Consider the following 27583-nt stretch of genomic DNA (forward strand, 5'->3'; position numbering starts at 1 on the left):
CACAAATGTGCCAATATTAAAATTCTCATCCTTGTGTTCAAATCCCTTCATAACCTCAAACCCCTCCCTAACTATGCAACCTCCTCCAGCTCTACAACCCTCCAAGAACTCTCCACTCCTCCAACACTGGCCTCTTGTGCATTCCCCACTCCCTTCGCCCCACCATTGGCAACCGTGCCTTCAGCCGTATAGGCCCTAAGCTCTGGAATTCTTTCCCTAAACCTCTGCATTTCCATTTCTCTCTTCCTTTAAGACCCTCCTTAAAACCTAGCTCTTTGACCAAGCTTTTAATCACACACCCTAATATCTCCTTCTATGGCTCAGTGTCAATTTTTGTCTGATTACGCTCCTGCGAGGAATCTTGGGATTTTTTACTACGTTAAAGGCACTATATAAATGCAAGTTGATGTTGTTTGCTGGTTTTCCTAGACAGGGGAAAGATCCTGTGGAGGTACAGCTTAACTTCATTTGCTAGAATAATTAACAAAAAGGGTTTTCTTTTTGTTATCCTGGGTGCATTGCTGAAAGCTGACGCGGATATCAGGGCTAGTTAAAAGAAGTCCCACAGTCATGGGTAGATGGGAATCCCCTCTCAGAATAATCTCAAATATGGAAGCCAAAAAATCTAGAGACAGAAAGGAATGAAAGAACCAAAAATATAACCAGGATGAATTATGAAGAAAGGTTAAAAAGAGAACTGATGGCTAACTTTCCTTGCTGAAGTACTTTAAACATTAAATAGCAATTAGGAAAGCAAATGGTATGTTGGCCTTTATTACAAGAGGATTTGAGTATAAGAATAAAGATGTCTTACTGCAATTATATAGGGCCCTGGTGAGACCACACCTGGTGTATTGTGTACAGTTTTGGTCTCCTTACCTGAGGAAGGATATACTTGCCATAGAGGGAGTGCAACGAAGGTTCACCAGACTGGTTCCTGGGATGGTGGGATTGTCCTATGAGGAGAGGTTGAGTAGACTAGGCCTATATTCTCTAGAGTTTAGAAGAATGAGAGGTGATCTCATTGAAATATACAAAATTCTTACAGGGCTTGACAGGGTAGATGCAGGGAGGATGTTTCCCCTGGCTAGGGAGTCTAGAACCAGGGATCACAGTCTCAGAATAAGGGGTCAGCCATTTAGGACTGAGATGAGGAGAAATTTCTTCACTCAGAGGGTGGTGACTCTTTGGAATTCTTTACCCCAGAGGGCTGTGGAGGCTCAGTCGTTGAGTGTATTCAAGACAGAGATTGATAGATTTTTAAATATTAAGGGAATCAAGGGATATGGGGATAGTGCAGGAAAGTGGAGATGAGGTAGAAGATCAGCCATGATCTTATTGAATGGCAGAGCAGGCTCGAAGGGCCAATGGCCTACTCCTGCTCCTATTTCTTATGTTTTTATGTGAGATAAATCCAGAATATTACTTTAATAATAAAACAAGATAATAGGACCAAAAGTTATAAACAGATGCTAGAAAGAACTTTTTCACACAAAGGGTGATAAAAAGTCTGGAATAGTCTGTTAGGAAAAGTAACAGATACATATTTTAGGAGCGTTCAAGGCTAGACTGGGAGAGTTAGAAGATTGGAAGGATGAACTTTGAATGGTGGAGTAGCCTTTTCTCATTATTGACGTTTCTTACATGTGTGTTTAGACAGTGAGTGTGGCAAGTTATTTGACCACTAGCTGAACCTGCTTTTGTCCTCACCTGGTGTCGACATGCACACATTTTTTTAGCAGGAGTCAATGTAAGGTAATGAGGAGCAAGAATTCTGGCTGATTTTTTTTCTTCTTTCCTAATCCAGGGGCACTAAAGCTAACTGCGACACTCCTACCACTCAGCACAGACCAAGGATCGAACTGGGGACCTTTATGTTCTGTACTTTCTCTGTGAATCCCTTTCTACTATATTCTTTCACATTCTTTTCTCACTATTTGGAAAAATATTATAATAGCTCCACATCTTTGGTAAATATAGTTTACATCACAATATGAGGCACTTTTACTATTTAACAGTGTGCAACATCAGTGTCTAATCCTGCTTAGCTGTAGCTCAGGATTTCTGTAGTCCTCCATATGAAGGGGTAAGCTCAAGCAAATCACCATTATTGTTGCGTGGCAAAGAGCAACAAATATCATACTATTTTTTCAGAACCACATGAACTTTTCAATAATTGGATATTGTGCAGCAGTGCTGCTGTTCATATTAAGAGCAGTGTGGCTTAAGCAGTGGAGGAGTGGAAACTAAAAGGAAAGGGGCAATGGATGGCCATGGATGGAGTGCATAGGAGAGAGCTCAGTAGGGAGTTACTAGCCTGGGAGCCATCTCCCCCTTGAACTCTCCATTCCTCTGACTCTGGTCTCGTGTGCATTCCTCCCTTCTTTCGCCCCACCATTGGTTGCTGTGCCTTCAGCCGCCTCAGTCCCACACATTGGAATTCCTTCCCTAAACCTCTTTGCCTCCCTCTCTTCCTTTAACACCTTCCTTAAAACCCACTTCTTTGTCTAAGCTTTTAGTCACCTCATCTAAACTCTCATTTAGCTTGATGTCCATTTATTGATTATCTGTCTCTGAAGCTCTTGGGATATTTTTCTATGTTAGAGGTGCTATATAAATGCAGTTTTGTTCTGTTATACTTGTTGATGCTATTCATATGAAATATAAACAGAAATGTTTTAAATTAATACACACCGATCTCCACCCCTGACAGGAATTCAGAATGGGCTTTGTGATGCTTTTTTAAATTCATCTTTTCATTCTTGTACTTGCAAAACTTGAAGATGATGGGGGGAACTTTAACTCCCAAGAACAGGTAGGTTGGGAGCGGGTGGAGGTGAAAATTTGTGATTTTTAGACCGAGAGCGCAACCTGGCTCCAACTTTCGTGTTTTACAGGGACGCGTTTGGGTGCCGACGAGAAATCTACTTGCCAAAGTCGGGGATTTCCTAATTGGATGCGGGTGGGTACTTATTGGTGCAATTAATGTCCTTAGGAGATGTTAATGAGGTATTTTAAAATTGTTTTTAACTTGGCTCTAAAATGAACTTGAGCAGCACGGGTTTCCCGGGGCTCGGTAAACTGAGCAGGGTAACAGAGTTTGAGCAGCAGTTCAGGTGGGTGTCCCATCTGAATAAAACCTCAATTATTGCAGCTGCTGTCTCAGTTCCCTCTAGTAACTGCTTGGCAGAGTGCTTGTGTGGATACAGCTTTTTTCAACCTTTGAGGATTGCAAATTGACAAGATCAGGATGGGAGGCACATTGGATGTGTTTGACAGCACATCAGAAGAGGAAGACCATCACCATCCATGGCAGCGACGACGTGTTATGGTGAGATCAGTACAGGCACAGGAGGGAGGTGCACAGGAGGGAGTTGCCCAGGAAGGAGTTGCCCAGGAGGGAGGTGCCAAGGTCGCAGGAGGCACTACCCATGTCACAGAGTTTACAGACAGCCTCAGCTTCCTTGACCTCTCAGAAGAGCAGTGCTTCCGCAGACTGAGGTTGTCACGTCAGATGGTGGCAGACATCTGCAAGCTCCTACAGTAAGACCTGCTCCCTGCTGGACCAGTGGCTGTGAAAGTAACTTTTTCACCTCCGAACCCTTCCATGGTGTTACCGGCGACATATCCAGGATTTCCCAGGCTACTGCACATAAATGAATAAGGCAGGTGGCTTGCTTGCCAGGGCCAACCATTATATAAATTCCGCCTGTGATGACAATCGTCAGAATGAGTGAGCACTGGGATTCACCTCTCTAGCTAGATTCCCCTATGTACAAGGTGCCATCGATTGCACACACATGGCAATCCTAGCACCACCACAGCAACCAGGAGTTTTTATAAACTGCAAGGGATATTCATCCATCAATGCACAGCTAGTGTGCAACCATAAGAAAAGGTTCCTGCAGGTCTGCGCCAGAATACCTGGGAGCTGCCATGATGCCTTCACACTGAAGCAGTCCAACATCCCAGACCTTTTCGTTCCAGGAAGGAGACACGAGGGTTGGCTCGTAGGAGACAAGGGATACCCACTTCAAACTTGGCTCATGACACCTGTGAGGAACCCCACCAATGAGGCGCAGGAGCGCTACAACAAGAGCCACATGACCACCAGGTGTGTCATCGAGCAAGCCGTCGGAACATTGAAGATGCGCTTCAGGTGCCTAGATAGGTCTGGAGGCGCAATTCAGTACTCACCAGTGAGGGTGTCCAGAATGATCGTGGTGTGCAGCATCCTGCACAACATTGCACAGCAGAGAGGATTGCAAGTGGAGTAGGATGAAGGGGCTCATCACTCATCTTCAGATAAGGAGAACATAGAGGAGGAAGAGCAGGGGGAGAAGGAGGAGGAGGATGATGAAGATGGGGCACTCATTGCCAGACCAGCCACTTACTTTGCTGCCCAGGATGCCCTAATATCGTGAAGTTTCATCTAGTGTGAAATATAACAAATGAAATCCTCCGGTCCGCTCCCACCACCAGCACCATGCCCCATCCCCTCCCTTTGCACTAAACAGTCCTTCAACCACTCATCCACCCATTGTACATCTGCCCAATGGGTCTTGGCATGTATTGATATTCATGAAACAAGTGAAAGGGCAAGTTGGCACTCAGGATGCAATAATGAGAAAGATATGGATGTGGTGCTAATCAATAACTAATCACCTTCTGCCATCATCCCTCTCCTGGGCCAGCGCCACATCTCTCCTACCACTCTGCTGGAGAGCAGCTTGGCGCAGATCAGTAACATGTTGTAAGGTCAAGGATAATGCATCTGTCATCCTGTTTAAGGCAGCAGACAAGTTGGCATCCAAAGCCTTCACGGCCGTGGTCATGGCCTGCATGGACTCAGTTGAGAGCCTTGCTTGAAGCTCCATGGATGCGGCTTCTCTCTCCATGGCAGACATTCTCGCAATTCCATGTGCCACCAATCCACTACCGATCGAGTTGGACTCCTCCATCTTCTCTGCCATTGTGGAGAGAGTGCATGGCACGTCTGTCAGTACCTGGATATGTTGCTGATGCAATGACCTCTAGCATTCTCCTTCTCAACGATAGCTCCTGGGGTTCAGCACCTGTGTCTAGTTGAGCGGAGCTTGGTGAGAATTGTGCCCCCTGACGTGGACTCCTCACAGCTGTCCCTGCCACCAGTATCTGCTTGTACTCACTTGTGGTGTGAATCACCAGGTGAAAACCCAACTAACTATCCCCACTGAAGTGCGAGTATTTGTGCTGGTGCATGGCTGTAGGTCCTGTGCCGGCGCACCCTCAGAAGGAATAAGGTCGTCTGAGGAATCATGCTCATGGATGTCCTGCAACACTTGCTGTATGAGTGAAGGCCCTGGAAAACAAAAGAAAGGGATATGATTTAGTTGTGGTAAAGTCACAAACTTGACCATCACCATACTCAGTCTTCTCATAGTTCAGTCATTCATGAAGTTAAGTCAGCATATGTGTGTCAGAAATATTTGTAATTCTGTCACCAGCTGTCTGCGAGCTCCCTGTCTCTCCATCTCCAATTGAGAGATGCAGATGTGTCACTTATCTCCATGGCGTCCTCCTCTGTATCTGTGAGCTGTTCTATTTGTGGCGGTCTAACTCCAGTCCAGTCCCCCTCTCTTGCATTTTGCGCTCTCTTCTCCTGCAAGGGACAAAAGAAGATGTGAGTGAGTGAAGGTGAAGTATTCACCTGATGGATACAGTGCATTCAGTGTGAGTGACTATTAGACACATTGCATAAGGGTTGAGGTGAGTGTCAACGGTGGATGGATAAATGGGGAGGTGATGAAGTACATAGAAAGTGAAGGCTGGATGGTGTGAAAATTGAGAGTGTGTGGAGTGATGTAACGGAGAACACTTGATAAGACATAGTGAAAGGGCAGGAGGACTTAAAGCACAAGATGCAGTTGAATCAGCAAATGTACTCAATTTTTCTTGACCTGGTTAAATCATTAAATTGCTTCCTACATTGCATTCACAATCTGGGCACAATGCTCCTGCTGCTCACCTCCTCAGCTACCTCCAACCACGCATTCTGGATGAGAGCAGCAGGTCTCTTCATCCCATTCTGGGGAAAAGTAGGTCTCCCCTCCTCCTGACTGCACCTAGCAGTAATTCCAGTGAGACATCATTATATATGGATGCTGCTCTTGCTCTATGTGCACCATCCTCCTGAACACCTCCAATTTCCATTTATGCACTGTCCCTTTAAATACAGTGGAGATCGCGTCATGCGGGTGTGCATTGGGTGTGAGATATCTGTGCTCTTTAATTCTGGCCTCTGGAGCATCCCTGATTTTAATCACTCAACCATTGGTGGCCGTGCCTTCGGCTGCCGAGGTCCTAAGCTCTGGAACTCACGCCCTAAACCTCTCCACCTCATTATCCTCCTTTAAGACGCTCCTTAAAACCTACCTCTTTGAGCAGGCTTTTGGTCACCTGCCCTAATTTCTCCTTATGTGGCTCGGTGTCAAATTTTGTCTTATAACACTCCTGTGAAGCACCTTGGGCCATTTTACTATGTTAAAGGTGCTATATAAATACAAGTTGTTGTTGTTACATCAGCCCGCTGCACAGCTTGGAGACGTGAAACCCGGAAGTCAAAATTAATTGGCACAATTCAATTATGATCGCAAATTTCGACCCATTCAGTTGACTTCCAGGTTTCCCCCATGCAATTCCACCTGCCCAGTGCTCAGGAGCCGCCTTCATATTAATATCGGGGCCAATGACTCAGAATTTAAACACAAATCTGTTGTGATAGTGCATGTGGCAGCACCAAACAAAATACATATTTTGCCCCATGGCACAGATGTTCTATCAGTGTTTGTGCCGTTGGACACATATTGTTTCTCACTCTGTAGCCTGGTTCTCTACTCCCAGTGCCCCTGCCATCCAAAAAATCAAAATAAAGAAAAAATGTCAAGAGAGAGAAAAAGAGGAAAACACAAGAACTAAGCAGTAATAAACAAAGCCAGGCTGTAAGGCAAAAAGCAACACAAAACAAGCAAAAGCCAAAAAAAAGAACCAGCATACTCTTCAACCTCTTAAAGCAACACGTGCATAACTAAACCTGCACACTGATACAGGGTGGCTCTAACCCCCCCTATCCTGCACTATTGCAACACAGCTCCCCGAACACACAAGAACTGCCTTTCACAGTCCCACAATTCCTTGGAGGGATGTCCAATTCCTCTTCACCTCCATCCCCCACCAGGATGGCCTGAGGGCGCTCTGCTTCTTCCTTGAACAGAGGCCCAACTAGTCCCCATCCACCACCACCCTCCTCCGCCTGGCTGAACTTGTTCTCACATTGAACAACTTCTCCTTTGACTCCACTCACTTGCTCCAAATTAAAGGTATTGCTATGGGAACCCACATGGGTCATAGCTATGCCTGCCTTTTCATGGGATATGTGGAACATTCTTTGTTCCAGTCCTACTCAGGTCCACTCCCTCACCTCTTTTTCCGGTACATTGATGACTGTATCTGTGCCATTTCCTGCTCTCGCCCTGAACTAGAAAATGTCATTCACTTTGCTTCCAATTTATACCCTTCCCTCACCTTCACATGGTCCATCTCCGACTCTTCCCTTCCCTGCCTCGACTTCTCTGTCTCCATCTCTGGGGATATGCTATTGACAAACATTCATTATAAGCCCACTGACTCCCACAGCTACCTGGACTACACATCTTCCCACCCCGCTTCCTGTAAGGACTCTATTCCATTCTCCCAGTTTCTCTGTCTCTGCCGCATCTGCTCTGACTATGCCACCTTCCATACCAGTGCTTCCGATATGTCTTCCTTTTTCCTCAACCGAGGATTCCCCTCTACTGTGGTTGACATGGCCATTGACCATGTCCATTCTATTTCCCGCACTTCCACTCTCACCCCTTCCCCTCCCTCCCAGAACCACAATAGGGTTCCCCTTGTCCTCACCTTTCACCCCACCTGTCTCCACATTCACCGGATCATCCTCCGCCATTTCCATCAACTCCAGCGTGATCCGACCACCAAACACATCTTCCCTCCAGTCCCCTTTCAGCATTCCGAAGGGACCGCTCCCTCCACGACACCCTGGTCCACTCCTCTATCAACCCCAACACCACTTCCCCTGGTACCTTCCCATGCAAACACAGGAGATGCAACACCTGCCCTTTTACCTCCTCCCTTCCCCCTGTCCAGGGCCCCAAACACTCCTTCCAGGTGAAACAGTGATTTACTTGTACTTCTTGCAATTTAGTATACTGTATTCGCTGCTCACGATTCGGTCTCCTCTATATTGGGGAGACCAAATGCAGATTGGGTGACCGCTTTGCGGCACATCTCCGTTCAGTCCGTAAGGGTGAACCCGAGCTTCCGGTCGCCTGTCACTTTAATTCTCCGCTCCACTCCCACTCTGACCTCTCCATCCTCGGCCTCTTACACTGTTCCAACAAAGCTCAACATAAGCTCAAGGAACAGCACCACATCTTTCGGTTAGGCACTTTACAGCCTTCTGGACTCAACATCGAGTTCAACAATTTCAGACCATAACCTCGGCCCCAATTTTATTTTCTCTCTCACATGGCAGCTGTTGATGATTCTGCCATTGCCATTTACACTTCATCTAGAGTCATCTTTTGTTTCTTAACTTGTCCCAATACCATCTCCTTTTGCCTTGCACCATCATCCCTTTTGTCTCTTAATCTCTCCTGCCTTCCATCCTATCACAGACCTTCCCTTTTGTTCTTTCCTCCCCTCCCCCCTTTCCCGGCTCCTACACTTGCTTAAAAACCTGTTACATCTCCAACTTTTTCCAGTTCCGAGAAAGGGTCATCGACCTGAAACGTTAACTCTGTTTCTACCTCTATAGATGCTGCCTGACCTGCTGAGTATTTCCAGCATTTTCTGTTTTGTAATCCCACAATTCCTTCCTTTGCTTTAACACCTTCACATCTCCACATCCCTTACTTCACCTTACTTGTGCCATTTAGTGCACATTCCTCAACTGGCAGCCTTAACCTCATTTACTTTGCAGAAGAAATTGGCATGCAATGCCCGCCAAAGTCAAACCACTGGAGAGGGCCTCCCCACCTTCAAACCCCTCACCCCCTTCAAGGACAAGGCCATGCAGTTCATGCGCACTCAGCTAGTGCTGTAACAGATGGTGAGGCCAGCGCCATCTTGCTGGCACCAAGTTAGTAACTGAGCACCTACACTGTCGTCCCGGCCTCCCTGTGAAGTCCCACACATATTCAAACAACCTTCCTCCATCTTCTGCTTTATCTTGAATTCTGAGGGGATAATGTGTATCCATTCTTACCTTCAACCATCCTTTCCAGCGCAGCAACGGAGGATTCAGCTAAAAGGAAGATGATGAAGAGAAGGAGAGGGTCGTGGGGAGTATATTGTCCCTTGTTGCATATGCAGATGCTAATGAAGAGGAGGCCAAGGACCAGTCCACCTACCATTTGAAACTTTAGCATCCTGCCCCATCTTCCTCTGTCCCAACCCCCTCCAACTTACCACCTGCGGCACTTGCTTTCTCTCTTCCAGACAACAGCTCAGAGACTTCCACACAAGGGTGATTAAATAGTGGCAGTGAGGAATTGATTCACTGAGCACAAGTGATCCAGAGGTGTGAGAAGTGAAGGAGGATGTACCCACTTCACAGCGGAGCTGAGCAGAAGGCTGCAGATTTGTATGGGTATATGCCTGAAAAACAGGATATTTGAGGAATATCATACCTTTCTGGATGTTCTGAGGATAATCTCCCAGGATGTGTTGCAACTGACAGGTATGACTGTCAAGTCTACACCCTTGCGCTATCATGAAAGCTTTGTCTTCCTTGCAGGCACCAAAGTGGAAGCTGCATTGAAATCTGAAGCAAATCCTCAGCTAATAAGCAGCCACAGACCATCTGGTGCCTCTCCTTCCATGGAAACAGACAGCAGCTCTGGAGGCAATAGGGGACAGATTGGAGCGCAGCATGAATTGCAGCTTCTGGACTGTGGCAACCGCTGTATCTCAGGGTTTTCAGGATCCAATAGCTGCCATTAGATCAGACATGCCATTGATCAACGGGGCCACAGATCCAGGGTCCAGTGAAATGGCGATGGCTGGGATCCAGCTGCCTGATGTTGTCTGTCAGGACACCAGCCTCTGGCTTTCCCTCTCAGAGTGCAATGTTAGTAGAATGTGATTTGCAAGACCAAGCTGCCCAGGACCGCCCTCCTATGACCCTACTGTACAGCAAGAGGAGCCAACCATCTCCTGTAATCCTGGCCCTCAGGTGGCACTTGAATAGGTGATAAAAAGGCAGATATGAATGCTTTTCTTGTTATAACTAAGTAGCCATGGTGAACAAGAAATATTGTGCTATTGTACCAAGGAATGGCAGGCTGGGCAATGCCTGAGAATGTTCAGAGAAATTACCCCATTGCACAAAAAGTGAGAGGAGCAGTGACCTCAACAGCCAGAGATACTAATTAGCTCTTGATTGAGTGGCTCTTCAGTTTAAAAGTTCACAGAAGGCCACAATAGTCTGACTCATTCAGGTGTGTATCTGTGACAGGTTAAGAAAATCCCCATGAAGTGATAAATGATCTTGCTTATAGTAGAATTGAATTCTCCTTCACTCTTGCAAGTCCTTCGTGTGCTCATTCAATGACAACAATTTAAAGCAAATATAAGAACATAAGAACATAAGAAATAGGAGCAGGAGTAGGCCAATCGGCCCCTCGAACCTGCTCCGCCATTCAATAAGATCATGGCTGATCTGATCCTATCCGCCAATCCACTATCACCGAACCATCTCCTGAATCTAACAGAATTAGACACACGAAATAGCAGGATCAGGCTACACGGCCCCTGGGCCCGCTCCGCTACCCACAGGGCCATGACCGATCCGAACCTAGACTCATGTCCAAATTCCTGCCCGCTCCCCGTAACCCTTAATTCCCTTTATTTCTAAGAAACTGTCTATTTCTGTTTTAAATTTATGTAATGATGTAGTTTCTACAGCTTTTTGGGGCAGCATATTCCATGGACCTACCACCCTCTGAGTGAAGTAGTTCCTCCTCATCTCAGTTTTGAAAGAGCAGCCCCTTATTCTAAGACTATGCCCCCTAGTTCTAGTTTCACCCATCATCGGGAACATCTTCCCCGCATCCACCCGATCCAACCCCTTCACAATCTTATATGTTTCAATAAGATCGCCTCTCATTCTTCTGAACTCCAATGAGTAGAGTCCCAATCTACTCAACCTCTCCTCATATGTCCCCTCATCCCCGGGATTAACCGAGTGAACCTTCTTTGTGCTGACTCGAGAGCAAGTGTGTCCTTTCTTAAGTATGGACACCAAAACTGTACGCAGTATTCCAGGTGCGGTCTCACCAATACCTTGTACAACTGAAGCAATACCTCCCTATTTTTATATTCTATCCCCCTAGCAATGAAAGCCAACATTCCATTGGCCTTCTTAATCACTTGCTGCACCTGCATACTAACCTTTTGAGTTTCGTGCACCAGGACCCCCAGATCCCTTTGTACTTCAGTACTTTCCAGTTTCTTGCCATTAAGATAATAACTTGCTGTACGATTTTTCCTGCCAAAGTGCATAACCTCGCACTTTCCAGTATTGTATTCCATCTGCCAAATCTCTGCCCACTTACTTAGCCTGTCTATGTCCCCTTGCAGGTTTTTTATGTCCTCCTCACTCATTACTTTCCCTCCCATCTTAGCAATTTCCCCACCAGAACGTCACAGAGGGAACAAAATGATTTTGAAAAAGGCATGTGGAGCAGTATTTATCAGGGTACACTCCTAAAAACACACATGTGCAAGCTAATTAGCTTCTTATACTCTACTCAACTTTCAAGTCCGTTTGCCAGAAGGCAGAGGTTGGAGGAAGTAATGTGCCAGAACATCAGTTGATCCAGCATGTCAGAGCCCTAAGTCAGATGAAGATTGCCAAATTAATTAGAAAATGATAGAATGGAATCTCCTTTGTCCACCATAATGAAGGTGATCCTCCCCAGTGGATAATGGAAATTGGTCCTAATCGAGAGTTCCCAAATGTTGGACTTGCAGATGATGCAGTAGAATCCCTAGCCATGGAAATATAAGCAAACAACCTGAACTGAATTTATTCCAATTTGGTTTATTTCACACAGGAGATTGGTGTTCGAGGGCTGTGAATGGAATCAGAAGACTACGGTTTCTGAGGTCCATCACTGCTAAGGGGGTATCTACCATGGACAGCAACCAGGCCTTGTGCTGGGTAGAGGCCCCACTTACATTAGGATAGTGACATTGGCATGTAAATGGAAATTGAATTTAGATCGCTGTAACAAACTCAATATGAATTACACATACAACTATATTATATGTAGAAACCAGAAAAAATGGTCTGGCCTCACATTAGAAAGCCTTGATCTACCACAATATAAAAAAATATTTGAATGCAGAATGGCACAAATGAACACAAGAGAAGGGTAATCTTTTTGATGCCCTTTATTTAAGTGTGTTGGTAGCTATGTTATTAACTGATTCTATACAATAAGAATGTAAATTTTTTTGGCAAAAAGTAAAAATTTTGAAACTTAAAAACTAACCACAGGTACTATTCCATCAAGTGTACTTACAAATATATTTACAAAAGTAACAATCAGAAGCTGCAGTTTCAGGTTCATTAAATGTTGTCACAATGTGTTGCTTATAATTTATGTAACAGAAGAACCTCAGAATAGTCTCTGAACCTGGAATCAATGTAGAGGTGCTGAAGCTATAAAGAAGCCTTTCAAACTTTTCTTCATAAATGGCAACTCACACCTTTTTATTTACTGTGCTTTTTACCCTTATTTTGTGCAATTTGAAACTAACATAATATTTAATATTTTTGGATTTATTATAGAGTTAATTTCAGATAGAAACCACAACATATAAAGAAACATTCTGGAGAGGAATACACTAATGAGTGCACAGAGACATCATTTATACTATAGCTCTGGCTTCTGACAGTATGGAGGGATCCACATGGTTGTCTTTGTGATACAGAAAATATTCCTCAAGTAGTTTGATTTCCTAACCCACAAGCAACAAAGCTGTAAAACAAAAAGGGTTTGCATACTCCACAAACAAACACACTGTACTTTCTTTATGGCACAAAAGTACAGGCAAACAACAGTATTTTAGACCATTTTTGGGGAAATTGTTGATTTATTTAAACTTACGTAATGTTTTTATGTGAGTGCTCACTCCCATAGAGGCAACGCAATACAAACACCCAGAAACGCTGGGTAATGGAGTCAGACATGTGTGGATGTTGTGGTTCGTCACCAGGCCCCATGTAAGCCTGGGTACCACAAGCTGCATTTCTATGGTGTGTTGCTGGGTTGCAAAGATAGCCAGTGTACAGTTGTATTGAATATTATTTAAAGGTTCACAGGGTCCTTTTCATGGCACAATAATTGTGGCATAAACGAGTCTTGAAAATGAACCATAATATAAAGAAGATACAATATTATCAGATGTGGTGTATGATTATTAATCACATATAAAGCTGGCCACTACAATGAATGAACAATGGTGCTCAATGGTTAAGTGGTCAGGCTCCCTTGTGGTATAAAAGACATAAACCACAGCCAATAATTGTGTATCTTCTATTATAGTGAGGCCGGGGTCATAACAGAAAAGCAGTTATGGTCTGTGATTTACATCCAGTGGACCATGCTGCAGCTGGCAGCTAGTGAATATCACATTACAGTACCAATTAGCTGATTAAGAGGCAGTATTTTAAGCTACTTTTTCAAGAAACACAGGTTTTATATTTTGTTAACAGCTATAACAACAGTCTCCAATCTATCAAGTGCATTTTTTATTTCAAATCGCATCCCCATAAGTGCATGGCTGTTGTGCTTATCTTTCATTATTTTACCTATTTTTCTCCACTTGCTGTTTTGAAAAGGTTGAACAAGAATTATTGCTTTCAACTTAACATTATTGTATTGCATACTTTTCTCCTGTCCCAGGATTTTGGCAGAACTAGGCTGAGTAGTCAATTCCCTTCAGATTAAACTTAAAAGCAGTCTCTTGAGGTTAGCTACACAGAAGGGTGGCACAATGTCAATAAAACTTTGAATCATATCTTCGAAGAAGCTGGAAGCTCACATTCTGAATTCAGGCAGCAAGCAAAGTCACATATACTCGTACACAGGCCAAACCCTCACGTATTATACCCTTCAGTCAGTGCATATCCAAAAGACTTAGCAATCGATTTTAAGGCACTTCATTCTGAATTCATCATGTTCCGCTGCCACATACAGTACATCATAAATTACCTATTTAAAAATTCTTCTCTTCATCACACCTTTCACACAACTTAATGGTATGAGTGTAAAACAATTACCTAGGCACAGTTCAATGCAAATACATCTACTGAAATTGCATAGATCTACAACAAAGTAGATGATGTAGCATCATATTTCTACTCTTACAACACTGTTGTAGTTAAAATAGGGTTATTCCGATCATTGTGATGATCAGTTGATTGATTTGCCCTGACAAAATGCTAGCCATTTCTTGATCATCATCACTATAAATCTGTTGTGGCAAGGGTGAGGGGAGTACGTCACAATACACAACGGTAAATAATCATTCTCACCAAACATTTCTGTACATTATATTATGTGCTACAAATTATACAACTGCAAAATTGTGAATGAGATATAAAGGAATTGATAGTAGGACACACAATTTATCCCACTCAAGAGTAAGACCATCTACATCGATTTCAAGTTTAATCACCTGTAAATTAGAAACTATTTTTCACTCACAGAATAAACTGTGTGTCTCATCGTAATTCCACCACCCCCTCCCCCCACCCCTCCCTGCCTCACAATGCAGCACACTTTATTTCCTCTGCTTCCCTCACTATGATCAATGCAGCTAGCAAATGCCCTGAACTGGCCATCATCTTGACAGACATCATCAAACAATCAGCAAGATTATCTGAATAACCTCATCAAGAGCACGTACATTATCAAGTAACAATTCCATAAGCAGAAAGCGGTTTTCATTTTTAGCATGCTGCAGTACTGAAGGACTCAACATGTAAATGTACTACCAGAAGAGGTATCATTAGAAGATAAAAAAGGTAGAGTTCCAACTACACACTGCACATTTTCTTCTAATAGTTACACTCTTACTGTTTAAAAAATAAAATAAATAGCACGTCATGTTAGCTACTTTAAGCAACACTTTAGATATACTGAACTACAATCATATTGTTTTTCGAAATAATGCTCTTATTTTCGAAGTTAATTTAAAAACATGTCTAAATAAGATTGTGTTTAGATATACAAAATATGTAGACATTTCACTAAAAATATCTTGCCCTGACTTCCTTAAGTGTCTGTGGCCAATGCACCAAACCCTCCACTAAAAACATACTGAAGAAATATTAAGTATTGTCATACTGAATACCAGCACTTTCAGTATATGCACATTCATACAACTAAATATTCAGAAATAAAAAATAAAAATCTCAAAGGACTAGCATGAAAACAAATCAATGAGTACAGGTCATGCAAAATCAAAACCGACTGTAAAAATGAATTAAAATATATCATTTAAGTAAAAGTTAAGAAACTGAGAATAGAAAATATTTGCCCAAATTAAAAGGTACATTGATTTTTTTCCTACATTTACTTCAAGGCCTTAAGTACCTTTAGAATAAAATCAACCATCTATGCCCCCAAAGGGCTACTCTGTCTTTGACTTTCTGGGTGTTGTCATTGTCTGTTCTGGCTATCTGTTGGTGTAACAGTTTCCTGTCTCTCTGCAGACAAATACAGTTCTTCTCTTCCAATGCTTCCATTTATTTCTATTTACTCTCCCTGACTTAAACTCTCTATTGGACTGATAAATAGCTTTACCATTATAACACAGGATGTTTTTTTCAGCCAAATAAAAAACACAAAGAGAACTTTAAGGAAAAGTTAAGTAGCAGATGGAGATTTAAAAAAAGACATTTTTCTTGCTAACACCCATTTTCACTATCCTCCATGCTCATGCTACTTCGCCGACTGCTTGTCTTTGAAGCGCCAGGTGACACAGATGATAGGAGTGGGTCAGTAGCTTCCCCAGGGGAGAGAGTATCGTCCATCAGAATATCTTCTAGCTTGGAACCCATTTTCGTGGGAGCATTGTAGGTGCCAACATGTCCAAGGTTATCGTTGAAAGTAAGAGTTCCATCAGTAGTAGTGCGGGAAAGATCTGAGTGGTGCTGTAAGCCATCTCTGTGGCACCCATCCATTACTGGTTCTAGTTTAATGTTCCGTCCAGTAAGATCCGGTGAGCAGAGGCCAGAAGGGTTGACCAGTGGCAGTCCATGTGCACGGGCTTGCATTTCAAGTTCCTGAGAGTTAAACACAATAATCGAGTTCACAAATAGACTGATTCTGATGAAGTTTAATCTATTAATTTTCTCTAACTCAATGCGACCACCTTAAAATTGTGGATTGAAATTCAGTTCCCAGGTTCCTTGATTAAAAGAGCCCCATTTTTTTGGTACTTAATTATAAAAATTCTCTCAGTGATTCAATATGGTAGTGATTAATTGTTCACGTTATAATAGTGTGGTCAGTACTAGTCTGTAATGTCAATTCAGATAATGTGCTTGACTCCCTGGAGTGGAGCTTGAACTCTGAACCTTCTGAGTCAGGGGAGAGAATGCTAACACTGAGGGAAGGCCGACATGCCAAAGATAATGGCACATGGAATTAAAGGAACGTGGCCACATGGATCAATGGTATTTGAAGGGCGAGAACCAAAGTCAAGTGGTAAAGGGGGACTCCTCAGACTGGAAACATGAGATGAGTGGAGTTCTACAGGGGCCTGTTTTGGGGCTGCTCATATTTACTATCCAGAGTCAGGAATTGAGGGAACAGTATCAAAATTAAGAGTAGTGGAATCTTGGTGTGCTGCTACACAGGTCATTAAAGTGATACAAGTGGATAAGGCCTTAATAAAGATAAACCAAATTTAAAGGTGTGGAATACAAAAGCAAAGAGGAAATGTTGAACGTGTACAAGGTCTTAGTTAGGCTGTAGCTGGAGTACTGTATACAGTTTTAGGCACCCAAGAATATAAAAGCAATTGAAATGTTGCAGCATAGTATCACTAGGATGTAACTAAAGATGAGGGGTTACAGTTATGAAGAGAGACTTGAGAAGCTAGGACTTTTATCGCTTGTGCTGAGAATGTTAAGGGGTGATCTAATACAGGTCTTCAAGGTTATGAAAAGTTATGATAAGGAAAGTAGTGATAGATTATTGCCACTGGTTAGTGAGACGGTAATAAGAGGGCACAAATTTAAGAACTCAGACTTAAAGGGGAGGTTAGAAAATATTCTTTACACAGAGGGGTTTGAATGTGGAATTATCTGACACAAACAATTGTTTAAGCAAAGTCCATAATTTCTTTTAAAAGGGAATTAGAGAATGGCTTGAGAAAGAGGAACATTAAACGGTGTGTAGAGAAAAACTTGATGGGCTAAATGGTCTGTTTCGGTGCTGTAACATTCTATGGTTCTATGATCAAAACCTATTTCAGCATTCAAATGTTAGGGCTAGAAATTGGGTAGCGCCCTGGTTGGGGTGCTAACTTTTGAAAAGTAGGAAAAGTAGCGCCAGGCGCTAATGATTCTCTCCCGTACTAATGACGGGAAATTCAGCTTTAGCACTCCAAGAGGGAAGTGGAGCGTTAAATCGCGTGCTAACCACTTTCTCCTAGGGCGCTAAAGTCCGGGAGTGGGACGGTAGTGACAGAGCACTGAACAATTTGGAGTGCATCGCTAACGGCATCAGAGGCTGCTTCCCTCGCTTAAAGGGAAGGGCCAGTGATGCTTCACAACCCACTTGTCGGCAGGTCTGCCTTGCAAGGCGACCTGCGCGACTGCCATTACAGCCCCAAACACTCTACAAAGTGGAGGGTTTGGACATCTTGTAGCAATGAAGCGACCAAAAACTTTCAGCAGGAACCAAACTGATGGAAATATTAAAGGTTGGCCTACATGAAAACGCTTCCCTTTAAATAGCGCTCCCCAAGCGGCCAGCCAAGTTGACAATGACTCGTCTTCCTGCCGTTGTTCACGGCCGGCGATACAGCAGGGGCGGAAGCCAATTTCACATCTGGGGCGGTAACGGGGTGCTGCGCACTTGATGACGTCACGATCTGGGAGGCGTTAGAAGCCCAGGTGGTAAGAGGTAGCGCCAGGGCTAAACCGGAAATGAATTTTGCCGGCGTCGCTGCATTTACTGCGCCCGGTCGCTAACCCCTTAGCGCCTGTTAACGCCCCCCCAGGCGCTAACGGGAGGCGCTAACCAACCGAATTTCTCCCCTTAAATGTATAGATTTCAGCAAACGTGGAAGCAGCCTGGGGAAGTAGGGGGCTTCAGTTTTCTTTGTAGGGAATAGTGTCTAGCATGGGCAGTGGGAAATAAATGGGTGAAGGAATAAAAATTTTAAAAGTTATCTTAATTAACCTGTATTCTCAGTAGTAAGTGTCTGTTGGCATGCTCTAGTTTCTTCTGCCGTGATTCAAAGTCTTTTGCTCTGTGCTGTTCTTTTTGAAGCCTTCGAATATAATCCACAGATGCCTTTAGAATAGTGCCTTTGTTCCAGCGCATATCCCTGTTAAAACGATCAAAAGAAGTTAGGCAGAAGATGCTCGAGGCAAATTTAGAGCAGAGCAAAATTTGGCATCAAGTTGTGTTAGATTTTACTAACTGTAAACAACACAGCTGTCGAAAAGGAAAAACATAGCACAAACATGCCCATTTCAAATTTAGCTGCAATTATGATTGCAAGAAGACAACAGTGTACAGTAATTTCCGGCTTTAAATCGAGTATATCAAAGTGTAGTAATCACCAGCAAATTATATTATACACCAAAGGCTACTGTAGGGGTCTTATGTAAATAGTTGTAATTCATCACGTAAACTGTTATGGTGTGACACATTTATTTCCTTTTTGTTTTTCATAAAATACTGACTAATGTACAATATTTCATTAATAAGGATATGTTTCCAGATTGTCAATTGCACAATAGCTCAATTACTGCATTAAATGATGCCGAAAATGGTAGGCTTCCTACCCTTGCGTGCCGGCCTAGCAGCACAAATAACATCCTACCCCCGAGTGTCTGTAGCAACTACATGCTTTCCTATCCTACCAAACATGGTTCATCTAGCAATAATCCAACAAATGTTTGTTACAGGCCAGAATCTGTTTTTGGCAAGTACACCATGTGAAACAATCCAGCAGAGTTAGTCTCTAAACTTCACAAATAAATAGATGTTCCGAGTAGAGGAATACTTCAACAGCATGCTGATTCAATGTTATATCAATATTATATCATGCAGAATAAAATTAAAGCCCTTTCCATAAAGGGTTAGAACACTTTATAACGCAATTCGTTGAATGCTGGATAGAAGGCCAGAGGCTTTGAGTTCAAATCCTGGCACGGTTCACTCAAATTTTCATTGTTTCAAGGTGGATAAAATAAGTACTATATCTTAGGAGAACAGGAGGCTGCACGAGACATGAGGCCTGTGCTCGCCATGCTGTTACCAGTACAGTCCTCACCACTTCTCGAGAGCACTTTGGTGCTAACGCGGTTTGCCCACTATACGCGTCAGATGGTTTATCCCCAATGAAATTGATTTAATGCTAAAATGGCGATGGCTATGTATAACATTTTTAAAAAAAATCAAGATTCAGCTATTCTTTTGTAGAAACAAGCAATGATATTGGATATTTTAGAATATTCCTTAGGTATGTGTAATCAGAAAGCTGAAAAGTACATGATGCAGTCCAGTTGTAAGGATAGGCAGTGGTGGTCATACTATGGCGAGATGAAAGGTATCTGTTGGCTACTTTGTACTTTGGACCTTAACGAGATGTGATTTACTTTGTTATTGCAGTCAGTGCTGAGTATTGCAAAAGAAAGACTTGCATTTATATAGCGCCTTTCATGACCACCGTACATCCCAAAGCTCTTTACAGCCAATGAAGTACTTTTGAAGTGTAGTCACTGTTGTAATGTAGGAAATGCAGCAGCCAATATACGCACAGCAAGATCCCACAAACAGCAATGTGATAATGACCAGATACTCTGTTTTAGTGATATTGATTGAGGGATAACTATTGGCCAGGACACTGGGGATAACTCCCCTGCTCTTCTTCAAAATAGTGCCATAGGATCTTTTACGTCCATCTGAGAGAATAGACGGGGCCTCAGTTTAATGTCTCATCCAAAAGATGGCACCTCTTACAGTGCAGCACTCCCTCAGTACTGCAGTGGAGTATCAGCCTAGATTTTTCTGCTCAAGTCTCTGGAGTGGGGCTTGAACCCACAACCTTCTGACTCAGAAGCAAGGGTGCTCCCAATGGAGCCATGGCTGACACTCAATTGCAAGGTGTAACTCGACACCAGTTAGAGGTGATTAACTGTACAAGGTAACTGCACCTTCACGAGGTACAAATGAGTGAGTGACCACCCATTTTAACCCAAAATACCCGGCGTACTTAACACGTTGCAAGCAGAACTTTGTCATTTTTAATGGTAGGGAAATGGTTCGTGTTTTTTGAATGATTTTAAACGTGAGCAATTTAAGTGGTGGGGTCTGTGCAGTTTTTAGCTGTTGGTAACAGGAATGGGCATCAGCATCTGATGGTCACAAGACAGGTCTTCTTATTTCTCTTTTGATAAAGATGGCATTCCTCTGATCAGTTGTCTTTTTGTTTTGTTTCTCCGCTTCATTAATGTTAATACTATTAGCTATAGACAATTAAACAATAAGAGGTAGTTAGTTCTAGCAGATATGGAGCTGGTGAGTCTTAAAACAGAAATTGCACAGAACTTAAAATTATATGACAAAATAGGAACTAAAAGAGCAGTATTTGTTCTTGCAGATTTCACAGAGCTAAACTAAAGGGCAGAAACATGAAGGGGAAGACACTGCTCACTGAGTTGATGAAGCTTACATTTTAGCTGAAAATCACCTTTCTAGTTCAGCCCATTTACCACTGCTAATACTACCACAAGTTACAGCATTACTAATACTGAACTGTGAGCTCCTATAACTTCTTTCAGTTCCAATGCAATGCAATCCTGTATCAGTTATTTCCCACACTAGAGATATTACAATCTTGGAACAACACTGATCGAATGCTTCCAGCTGAAAAAGCTGGAAATGTTGGGGCTGTATTTTGTTTGTGGTGCAGATTGGACAGGCAGTGGGTGGGGCATCTGCTCCAAATCCCCCTCACCAATCCCTGCTGGCATTAGTGGGAGCCCTGATCAATTTCCATGATCAGACCTCATCGAAATACAGCTGCTGACCTCCCCAGTGATAGTTAGAGGCAGCTCGAAGTTTGGGAGGGCGGGAAAGGCATACGCAGTGTGGTGTATGTAACCTGTTCCACCTTAAGAGAACTACCTTAAGAGATGTACTACTTTCTCTTGGCTGCTGTATACTGTAATACCGGTGGTGACCACACCGGTATATAAGTGTTGTGTAGGGATTTGCTGGGCAGTTCAGCCCTGACCTCCGAATAGTAAAGACCTGTTAAAGTTATTCTTGTGGTCTGTGTCCAGTGATTTATAATAAGCATAACTGGGACACACAGACTTAACAGTGGCGACGAGTCCGATCTTACCCTGCGGCAGTTTTACATCCAAGGCAGCTTCGTCCTCAGAACGGGCGTCGAGAAGAGGCATCCGCCCTCATCATCCTGCTGAGCACCATCGCACGGGAGGCATCGAGAACCCGGGTTAAAAAGAAAAATTCTGACCACGAAGCCCTCCATCAGCGACAGGCAGTGATCATCCCTTCTACCACGGTGGTGGGTAAGCCGATCAGCGACATGAGCAGAAAGTCGGCCGCGTTGACTGTGGAGTGGGGGAGGGAAAACGGAGGAAAAAGGGTGGAGAACTTGACCACGGCCGGTGAAAAGGGCCGGGCTGCAATCGAGGCCGAGAGGCGCAGCGACTGGGGCAGCTTAAGGCATTGAGAACCACTGGGGAGGCGAGAACGGCAGCAGCAAGGCAATCGCCATTGCAGCCAGCGGGGGAAGGCGGCAAACGCGGGAATCCGCCATTGTAGTCGGCGGGGGAAGAAGACGAGCGCGGGAAAGACCGCCAAGGGCGGGAAGCCGCCATTTTAGTAGGCGGGGGAAGAAGACAAGCGCGGGAAGCCGCCATTTTGAGAAAAAGAAAAATTTAAAAACTTGCAAGGATGCCTAAACATGGGAACATTAATACCTTTGATAGCGATATCGAAGATTGGACCACGTATGTAGAACGCATGGAAGTTTATTGTAAAGCAAATAAGGTACCAGATGATGAGAAAGCACTAACCTTATTAAGCTCAATGGGTGCGAAGACATACGGGCTATTGAAGCACCTTCTGTCACCAGATAAACCGACGGATCAGAATTTCGCGAATATTGTTCCTGTCCTGAAAATTCATTTAAACCCCACGCCGCTGATGATAGTGGAACGATTTAAATTTTACAGAAGAACGCAGCTGAAAGACGAAAGCAACGCTGAATTTTTAATTGAACTGCGTAAGCTATCAAAGTACTGTCAGTTTGGAACAGGACTAGCAGATGCGCTGAGAGATAAATTTGTGTGTGGATTGTTAAAAGAAGGAACACAAAAGCGACTGCTTGAGGAGAATGATCTTACGCTTGATAAAGCTGTCACTATTGCAGCATCGCACGAAGCCGCAGCGAGAGGCACTGCGGAAATGCAGCTACGGTCACCGGAACTCAGCACCAATCAAATGGTCTTGGGTACAGTAAAATGTTATCGTTGTGGAAAGACAACGCACGATCAGAACCAGTGCTGGTTCAAAAATCAGGAATGCAGAAAATGTGGCAGGCTTGGTCACATAGCTAAAGTATGCCGGTCAGGAAAGAAGACCAGCAACAAAAAGTCACTGCAGGAAAAGTACAGAAAGGTACACAAAGTGACAGAGAACAGTTCGAACGAACAGAAGTCAAATTCAGACTCCAGCAGTAATGAACTGGGTAGTCTAAGAGTACACAATGTTGGTAATGAAGCAGACCTCCAAACAATCTGGGTCACACTTCAGATAGCAGGAGTCCAAGTGAAGATGGAATTGGACACTGGATCGGCATTGACAGTCATGAATAAGCAAGATTACAAAAGGTTATTCCCACATATTCCCCTACGGGATACGGAGATTGTATTGAAAACATACACGGGGCAAAGAGTATACCCCATCGGGAAGATAGAGGTAAAGGTGGTCCACAAGGGCAAAGAAAGCCGAGGAATGGACTTATATGTGCTACCTGAGGGAGGTCCACCACTACTGGGATGGGAGTGGATTAGGAAAATAAATATGGACTGGCATTCCTTAAAAGCACTAACGGTAGATTCCGGTAAAAAAGATGTCAAACCTAAACGATTGTCCAGAATATTGGACGATGCTAAAGAGGTGTTCCAACAGAGACTGGGAACACTGAGAGGAATTACGGCAAACATCAAGGTTGAAGAACATGCAAACCCGAAATGTTTCAAAGCCAGACCGGTACCTTATGCGATACGACCTGCTGTGGAAGCTGAGCTGGAAGGGCTAGAACGTTCAGGAGTACTGTCTAAGGTAGACTGGAGTGAGTGGGCCACGCCCATTGTCCCCGTCATGAAGCGTTCATCGAGCAACAAGCCGGGGGAACCGGGGAAGGTTCACATCTGTGGAGATTTCAAGATCACTGTTAATCCGGTGCTTCACATCGTGCAGTATCTGCTTCCGCGGATTGAGGATATCTTCGCTTCGTTGTCTGGCGGGAAACACTTCACCAAGATAGACCTGGCGCAGGCGTACTTACAGATGGAAGTTGAGGAAGAGTCACGCCAGTATCTCACGATCAACATGCATAGAGGTTTGTACCGGTATAATAGACTGGTTTTTGGAGTGGCATCGGCTCCAGCAATTTGGCAGAGGGCCATGGAGCAGGTATTACAGGGAATTCCAGGCACACAATGTTACCTGGACGATATTCTGATTACAGGAGATGATGACGAGGAACACCTTGCAAATTTGGAACTGGTGCTCACCAGATTGAAAGAATATGGACTTCGAGTTAATCGCCAGAAATGTGAGTTCTTTCAGAAGTGGATCTCGTACTGTGGTCATGTCATTGACCAGGAGGGGCTTCATAAGTCTCCTGACAAGATCGAAGCTGTTGTGAAGGCTCCCGCTCCGGATAATGTATCCCAGTTGAGGTCGTTCCTAGGGTTGATTAACTATTACCATAAGTTTCTGCCAAATTTATCCATGGTGCTGCACCCGCTGAACGCTCTTTTGCAGAAGGGAGTACCATGGAAGTGGAGCGAGGACTGTAAGAGGGCCTTTCGCAAAAGCAAGGCATTGATCACCTCAGAGGAAGTGTTGGCTCACTTCAACCCAACGCTGCCTATTCGTTTGGCTTGTGATGCTTCTCCATATGGTATTGGGGCAGTACTCTCACACAAGTTGCCAAATGGCCTGGAGAGGCCAGTTACGTTCGCATCCAGATCATTGACCTCCGCTGAGCGCAACTATGCTCAGATAGATAGGGAGGCTCTCAGCCTTGTGTGGGGAGTAAAGAAGTTTAATCATTACCTGCAGGGCCAAAAGTTTACGCTTCTGACAGACCACCAGCTGTTGGTATCCATTTTTAACCCTAAGAAGGGTGTTTCGGTGATGACAGCACAGAGACTCCAGAGATGGTCCCTTTTCCAAGGGGCACATCAATATCAAATCGAATTCAAAGGTACAAAGCAGCATGGTAATGCTGATGGGCTGTCGCGCCTGCCACTACCTACAGAGGAGGAGGCACCGACGGTTGACCCTGTTGAGTTATTTCACTCGACCATCATCGAATGTTTACCAGTCACCAATGCAAGTATTGAAAGAGAAACCAGGAATGACCCGACACTGTCCCGGGTCTACGAAGTGACAGTGAAGGGATGGCCAGCACATGGTGACCCACTGTTACCAGCATTCTCAGCAAGACGAGACCAGCTGTCCGTCTGTCAAGGAACATTGATGTATGGAACAAGGGTGATTATTCCTCCTAAGTTAAGAGAGGGAGTTCTAAAGGAACTGCATGAAGGTCATCTGGGGGGAGTCAAGATGAAATGCCTTGCTAGGGCTTATGTGTGGTGGCCGGGTATCGACCAACAGATAGAGGATCTGACGAAAAGCTGCTCAGGGTGCCAAAAAGTTCAAAATGCACCTCCGATTGCACCGCTGCATCCATGGGAATGGCCTTCAACCCCATGGCAACGTGTACATATTGACTTTGCTGGTCCATTCATGGACTCCATGTTTTTAATTGTGGTGGACGCACATTCTAAATGGCCAGAAGTGATTAAGATGACTACCACTACCTCGGAAATGACGATCGCGGTGCTAAGAATGATATTTGCAAGAAATGGATTGCCAGAACAAATATGTTCAGACAACGGACCGCAGTTTGTGTCAGAAGAATTCCAGAAATTCATGAAGATGAATGGGATGAAACATTATACCTCTGCCCCATATCATCCGGCTACAAACGGGTTGGCCGAGAGATTTGTACAAACGTTCAAAAAAGCAATAAAGGCCATGAGCGAAGATCAGATTCCACTACAACACAAGGTGGACAAATTCCTACTGGCATATCGAAACGCCACTCATGCAGTGACAAACCAAAGTCCTGCCATGATGTTCTATAACAGGAGGTTGCGGTCCAGGTTGGACTTGTTAAAACCAAATGTGCGGAGGGAAGTTGAAAACAAACAGTTCCAGCATATAAATAACAAGACCACTCGGAGTTTTGAAATAGGACAACCAGTGTTAGCCCGGGACTATAAAAACGAGAAATGGCAATCTGGAACAATTCGGGCCAGACAAGGACCCCTGATGTACACGGTAGATATTGGTGAAAATGTAATACGGCGTCATGCTGACCAACTGGTAGAATCGAGAACAAGGGTCGAACCCATGGTTACGGCAGAGACAACCGTGGAAGAAGTTAGTGAACCTGAAGCATCTACCTCAGAAGTGAATGTACCTGATGATGATGTCCAATCCATAAGAGACCAATTAGATGAGTCACCCCAGCAACGAGAATCAGAGACCCCTGAAAGGCGTTATCCAACTCGAATCAGGAGGCCTCCTCAGAGACTGAATCTTTGAACTGTTTGCATGAAGTTGTATATATATATATGTTATTATGTTATGTTAAATGGGGATATAACTGTTAAGCTAAAAAGGGAGGATTGTGGTGTATGTAACCTGTTCCACCTTAAGAGAACTACCTTAAGAGATGTACTACTTTCTCTTGGCTGCTGTATACTGTAAAATACCGGTGGTGACCACACCGGTATATAAGTGTTGTGTAGGGATTTGCTGGGCAGTTCAGCCCTGACCTCCGAATAGTAAAGACCTGTTAAAGTTATTCTTGTGGTCTGTGTCCAGTGATTTATAATAAGCATAACTGGGACACACAGACTTAACAAGCAGGGTATCAGCAGCTGAGCAAGGGGAACTTGGCAAAATGGCATCCATCACCTGCTTAATGCAAACATGGCCTGCAGCATGACTAATGTTGCTGATATCCCGTTGCAGCCTGTAAGGAGCCAGAGGCAAAGAAATTCTGGGCTGTAGTGACTTTGGCTGCAACAGGCGAGTAAATATACGAATTAGAGCCCTGTCTGTTTCAGATGGGAGTGCTGGCTGCCTAATTCGAGGGCCCCTGAAATTGGGACAGGTGGACCTCTAGTGGTAACTTGTGTATTTGTTCTCCCTGTTTATAGACGTGAACGTGGTGGTAATGAAATGGAAATCAGTCCTGTCGAACCTGCTTTCACAAATAGATGATGGTGTGTCACAATGATCTTAGTCTTCTAAGTTGCTGCCTGTATTTTTGTCAATTTTTTAATATGCTTTGCTTTCAATTTCAATCTAGATTTGTTATGAAAAGCAAGGAATTAAAGGTGGAAAACCCAATTATTTCGTGGCAAAGTTGTATTCTGTCCAAAAATGACTTACTCTATTTGATCAGAAAATGTATTAGTGAGATTCAAAACAGACATTAACTAATAAGATAACTATCCAAGGTGATCAATAAATAACTCAGAACAAAATTTTAAGTATTTAACTGAAGCTGTACTTACGGATCATTAGACTTTGGAATTAATGTGCCCAGTTCCTTTATACGATCGTTAATGTTGAACCTCCTCCTTCTTTCAACTTGATGAATTAAAAGCAAAGAAGCTTAGTCCAAGGGATGAATTACTTGTTCAGAAATAATAAATACAGCTGCCCTGGTGCACAACATTGGAGCAGCAATGCAATGCCTCACAGCAATAGCAAGACACAGGTTTGATCCCCACACTGCATAGTTCCTGATCCCAATCAGGTTGCCTCAAGGACATGCCAAGGAGAAGGTCTCCTTGAAGAACCTCTCCACAAAGGAGAAAAATGAAGGGCTGCATACCCTCAAATTTCTTTTTTAAAGTTAAGCATTTTTTCTATTAGGT

The 27583-nt window shown here is 43.8% G+C and overlaps 2 protein-coding genes across 7 annotated transcripts in view; one reads left to right on the forward strand and one right to left on the reverse strand.

Annotated features, from left to right (window-relative positions):
- LOC147110996 (uncharacterized) overlaps positions 1-10041 on the forward strand; it is a 37275-nt gene extending 27234 nt beyond the window's left edge. Inside the window, exon 3 of the mRNA XM_085999991.1 lies at positions 9708-10041. Coding sequence (XP_085856117.1) covers positions 9708-10041 — 334 coding nt within the window. The remainder of the gene's footprint in view (positions 1-9707) is intronic.
- Positions 10042-12477: 2436 nt separating this feature from the next.
- LOC147110997 (microphthalmia-associated transcription factor-like) overlaps positions 12478-27583 on the reverse strand; it is a 439553-nt gene continuing 424447 nt past the window's right edge. For all 6 annotated transcript variants that reach the window (XM_086001449.1, XM_086001447.1, XM_086001446.1 and 3 more), the window contains 3 exons: positions 27218-27293; positions 18528-18675; positions 12478-16399 (listed from right to left, as the gene is read on the reverse strand). In XM_086001449.1, the coding sequence (XP_085857575.1) occupies positions 16022-16399; positions 18528-18675; positions 27218-27293 (602 nt within the window). In that variant the 3' untranslated portion in view covers positions 12478-16021. The remainder of the gene's footprint in view (positions 16400-18527; positions 18676-27217; positions 27294-27583) is intronic.

The sequence above is a fragment of the Somniosus microcephalus genome, chromosome 11 (assembly GCF_052327205.1).
Source record: "Somniosus microcephalus isolate GS21.2 chromosome 11, FLI_Smic_1.0, whole genome shotgun sequence".
Classification (NCBI taxonomy): Eukaryota; Metazoa; Chordata; class Chondrichthyes; order Squaliformes; family Somniosidae; genus Somniosus; species Somniosus microcephalus.